Below are 5,523 nucleotides of genomic sequence, written 5' to 3' on the forward strand. Positions count from 1 at the left end.
ATGCCCTATATATATATATATATATATATATATATATATATATATATATATATATATATATATATATATATATATATATATATATATATATATATATATATATATATATATATATATATATATATATATTAGAAAGTACGGTGTATATATATATCATTTAGTGTAAGAATAGTTTTTCTCTTGATTTAAAATTTAAAATTTTAAAAATAACATAATATTAAAATAATGACATGACATTGAATATCTTCATTTAATTGGAGAAAAGTATTATTATCCAAACAAATTCTAGAGTGTTCACCTAATTACTTTTCTCCAGTTACATTTCTTTTCTTGTTATAAATAGGATCCAAAAGAGGATAGAGTTTCACATTTCAAATACTTTTGTTCATCAATGGCAAAGCAAATCTCAATGACGCTTCTCCCTTTACTCCTTCTTCTTCTTCTTTTCACTTCAATAACAGGTAATAACTCAATTCATTCAATTAAATACTTTACTCTTTTCATTTTATTTGGTTCCTAAATATGTGATATTCACGAATTAATTAATTAATGTTGCAGAAATGGTGGAAGGGACTAAGAAAACACATGGAGTAACTGACAGCAACAACTCTGTAAAATTGTTTGTATTTGGAGACTCGTATGTTGACACAGGCAATTTCTTGGATTCACCAGCGTACAGACCTCCTTATGGAATGACATATCCTGGTAAACCTGCTGGAAGATTCTCCGATGGTCGTGTCCTCTCTGATTACATTGGTAAGGTACTCTTAACTCCGATTTCATCTCAATGAATTTCAATTAAAAGTAAATCATTCAAAATGATTTGAGTTCAAATAATTGATGAAGAAATTTTTATCTCAACGTTACTTATTTTCAAATTGAATTTCGAATACCAAGTCATGGTTGAAGAAATTTTCGTCAGACTTTACTTATTTTGCGGCTGAATTTCTGTCAAATCACTACTAAGTACTATCTTCGATCCTTTTTATAAAAGATAAGTCATTTTTTAAGTTTATTGAATAACCATTAAATTTTGGTTAAATATATAATAATTAATCTCTTTTTATATTTCTACATTGGATTGAAATTTCAATTATTTTTTTTATAAACTAAGTTTTTTTTTTATTGAGGTATAAATTTAACTATTTAATTATTTCCATTAGAAGCTTTTTTTTTCCTTCCAGTTTTTTATTCATAACTATTTTAAAACTTCTAAGTTTAAATTTTTTTTTTTAATAAACAATTTGGATCTAACGGGTTTCGAACCTGAGACCTTGAGAGGAGCACACTCCCAAGACCCAAGCGATTCACCGCTAGACCAACTTTTAAGTTTAAATATGAGTTAAAAGGTAGTCCACTGACAGTGTAAAATAATTTTACACTGTCATCCAATAGAAAATCATAAACATGCCATATCATTAATTTTTTTTTTTAAATAAAAAAATAGTTTAATTGAAAACATGAGTGATGATTGGTTGACAGTGTAAATTACACTGTGAGTGCATCACCCATTTTCTCTTTAAATATTAAGAATTAGATAAATAAACAAAAATTAAACAAACATTCAATAACAATACTATATTTTCAAATAACAATAATATATTTTCTCTCATCCTTATTATAAAATTTACTTTTTTAAATTATATAATTTATATTTAGTATGCATACATTGACTGCTGAATAAATTTAAATTTTGTCTTATAAGAAAAATTAGAAAAAGTATTATTTATAAAATATTTAATAACTACAAGATGACTATAATATTATATTTAAATTTAATTGTCTCTAACGGTACATTAGAGTTGAATCTTAATTTGTACTTTATTTTTACAGTATAAATCCATCTATTTAAAATTTCCCTTACTAGCTTATTTTTCGATTTTTAGTTGAGGGATCCCTATCCTTACTAGTTTTATTATGCAGATATATTTTGGTAACACTACAGCTATTATTCATAAGATGAGACATCTTGGAAAAAGTGTTTTAAGCCTTCGATTCTAAGTAATTAATTTCAGATTTGGTTTGTCTTTTGGAAATTTCAAAAATAATTATAAAGGTGTAGAATTGATTCCGAGTGATTTTAAGATGTTTGGTTAAACAAAAATAGAATTAGGATCTATTTGTTTCGGTTTTAAAAAATATTTTTTTTTCTTTATATTTTTAAAAATAGATTTTTCAAAATCTTTAAACAAAATATTACGAGTTTTTTTATATTCATTTTTTCTAAAATGAAACACTCATTTTGACATCCTATAATATAAACATATATTATTAAAGACGAAAACTTATTCAAAATCTCAATTTTTTTCAAAAAGTTGTATTTCAAAAATGATTTTTATGAAAATCTATTTGAAATAACTTCAGAATTAAATGATTTTTTGAAATTTTGATATGCAAATATTTTTTTCATAAATAAATGAAATACTTAAAATCACATTTTAAGAATAACTATTCAAACTAAATTTTCATTTGAAGCTTTTATAAAAAATTTCTTTGTAAAGTTTTTTATATAAAATTTTGTAGTACTATAAAAATCATTTTTTAAAAAAAGGCAAAACAAACGGACCCTTAATTTTGCCTATAAAAATCATTTTTAAAAAAAAAAGCAAAACAAACGGACCCTTAATTTTGTCTCTAAATTGATTCTACTTGAAGATAGAATTTGTAGCTTCTGGCTTCAGAATTGATTCTAGTTGATGTTTAGACTGTAATTTATTGTCCAAGTCACTTTTATATAAATATATCTAAATATATCCAAACATAAATCAATTCTGCTAAACTCAATTTTGATAGAATCAATTATATCAAACTCAATTTTGTCCACCGCCAATCCAAACATACCAACCCTTTATATTTCTATTCCACCTTTTTTTGTTTGTTATACTGTTCCTCATGTTATTCTTTTTCTCATTATGTATGTTTACTATACAGCCTCATTTCTGAAAATTAAAACCCCTACACCATACTCTTTGAAGAATCCCTCAAATCTACAATATGGAATCAACTTTGCTCATGGAGGAGTTGGTATTTTCGAAACATTAACTAAAGGACCAAACATGACTGTTCAAATCGACTCACTCGAGAATCTAATCAAACAAAATGTTTATACCAAACAAGACCTCGAATCGTCGGTTGCCCTTGTAGCCGTTTCTGGAAACGATTACACTGCTTTCATAGAAAAAAATAAAATCATTACGGTGAGTGCTTAATGTTATTTTGCTCTTATTTAGTGTATACAGATTCGTGCTGATGATATTTGGTTTCTATATAGATGCGCGCTGATGATATCTGGTTTCTATCGAATTTTTCTTTTACTATATGTTTCTTTTTTATTCATTTTTGTAGGAGATAAAATCTTTTACAAAAACTCTTATCAAGCAATTAACAATAAACGTTCAGCGCATTCACAATTTAGGAGTAAACAAAGTAGCAATTGGTTTATTGGAACCTATTGGATGTTTGCCTCAAATAACTGTGGTAACTTTTCATCTTACTTGCGTTAGTCCTTTAAATTTGGTAGCCCGATATCACAATGAAGTATTGCTTCAAACTGTAAAACAACTTAACCAACAAGTTGGAAAATCGGTTTTCGTTACACTAGACCTCTACAATGCTTTCCTTTCTACCATTGAAATGATGCAGAAAAATCAAGATGGTAATTTTTTTTATTTTTTATTTTTGTTTAGTGAATGTGTCTCTCTAATGGAGATGTAATGTTTTCTCTATTGTGCAGAAAACTTGAAACTGCTGAATCCATTATTAAAACCTTGTTGTAATGGAGATGGTTTTAAAAATTCTTGTGGAGTTGTGGATGATAAGGGAAAAAAGAAATATAGTTTATGTGATAAACCAGAGGCTTCATTCTTTTGGGACTATGTTCATCCTTCTCAAAATGGTTGGAATTCTGTCTACCAACAGTTGCAATCTTCACTTGGTCAACTTATTGAAAAAAATTAACATTTGATTTCCATGAACTTGTAATAATCTTCTGGCATTATGCATTTTATTAAAAAAATTATTCTTATACTTGATGTGTTTGTTGCCTTAGTAGTTAGAGGTTAGTCCTTTAATTTATAGGTACAAAGTTCAAATTTTTTTTAAAATTGTTATAAAATATTCATTAAAACCACCTTTATTAACAACAAAATTCCTTATTCCCCATTTTGTAAAGACATTTTATTTTTATAATATGGCTTGGTCAATAAATGGACTATTCCAGATTGGAACTAGAATTAAGAATTATGTTTGAATTAGGAGATTGAGTGTTGTTAATTTTTGATACGGTGGATCACGGAGGTGGACCTGCAAGGTTTGCATTCCAACGTACAAGTTTTTCTTTTGGCTTGTTTGATTAGTTATCCTAAGAAATATATGAACTCTTTCATGAGGGACATTTCTAATTCACTGCATGACACTAGTGAACATCTTGCAAATAGATTCATTAGTGGCGCAAAATATAATACCATTAATGTAAATTTGAATTAAAATGAATGCGCAACTTATGCAAAAAAATTTATTCGAAAAATGTTTAATGTAAGATGAATTAAAAAATAATTAATGCAACTGGTTTGATGCAAATGAAAAATAGTTAAATGATCATGATGGAATGAAAACAATTAAGGTAAATTAAGTGCAACAATGCGAGATAGCGAAGAACGGAACAACCATACTAATTACGAATATCTGGACAAAACTTATTGCACAAGTAAAGTTAGCAAATAACAACACTAATACAATAAAAAAAAATATGATCAAGAATATGATTGGATACATCTTCCTTCACTTGTTTTGAGAATCCATTAATATTTCAAGATATTCCTGCACAAAATATCAATAGATAGAATTAGATACTTAGTTTTTGTTGGGTCTATATGGTTAGTTAAAGAACACTTAGGTATCCAAGCATGGTACCATTGGGAACTTTAACATTCTTAACATGACAAAGATGCCTAATGTGACATTTATCACCACAATAATGACATAGCTTTAGATGAAATACTCTTTATATTTTTTCTAGCAACAATAGAGTTTTTCTTTAAAATGATTTCTCTTTCACTTGAAGGAGTAGAATTGATAATAGATAGTGAAATAACATGTGTTAATTGTCCTTTGAGATTTTCAATTTCAAATTTAAAGTTGGACAAGTGACACAGTCTACTTTTTCTACCTTTTCATATAAAGTGTCAGAAACCTTAAAATGTTCATCAACTAGAGATGTATGTTCTTCATTTAAGGAATCCAATGCACTATTAAGATCATTAATCTCCTTTTTAAATTTTAAAATGACTTTCTTTTGAAGAGAGTTTTCTTAAAAGTGTTTAATGAATCTGCGTATATTTCATTAAAAGCTTTCGACATTTCTCTATATAAAGGTTCATCTTCATGATCTGAAGAGTATACTTGTGAGTCTTCACTTTCCTTTCAAGCAATTAAACATAGGTTAGAACATTCATCATTTGAGCTTGAGAAGGAATCAGGGGAGGAGTTCTCATCCTCTTCTTTCCAAGGCGATATAAATTCTAC

At 27.0% G+C, this 5,523-nt stretch overlaps 1 protein-coding gene across 1 annotated transcript; it reads left to right on the forward strand.

The window, feature by feature from the left end:
• Window positions 1-318: 318 nt before the first annotated feature.
• LOC131613899 (GDSL esterase/lipase At5g03610-like) lies at window positions 319-4,026 on the forward strand. The gene is made up of 5 exons (XM_058885538.1): window positions 319-461; window positions 559-756; window positions 2,932-3,197; window positions 3,346-3,655; window positions 3,734-4,026. Exons 1-5 carry the CDS (start codon window positions 392-394, stop codon window positions 3,955-3,957), a joined length of 1,068 nt encoding a protein of 355 aa, XP_058741521.1. The 5' UTR covers window positions 319-391; the 3' UTR covers window positions 3,958-4,026.
• The last annotated feature ends 1,497 nt before the right edge of the window (window positions 4,027-5,523 follow it).

The sequence above is a fragment of the Vicia villosa genome, linkage group LG1 (assembly GCF_029867415.1).
Source record: "Vicia villosa cultivar HV-30 ecotype Madison, WI linkage group LG1, Vvil1.0, whole genome shotgun sequence".
Lineage (NCBI taxonomy): Eukaryota > Viridiplantae > Streptophyta > Magnoliopsida > Fabales > Fabaceae > Vicia > Vicia villosa.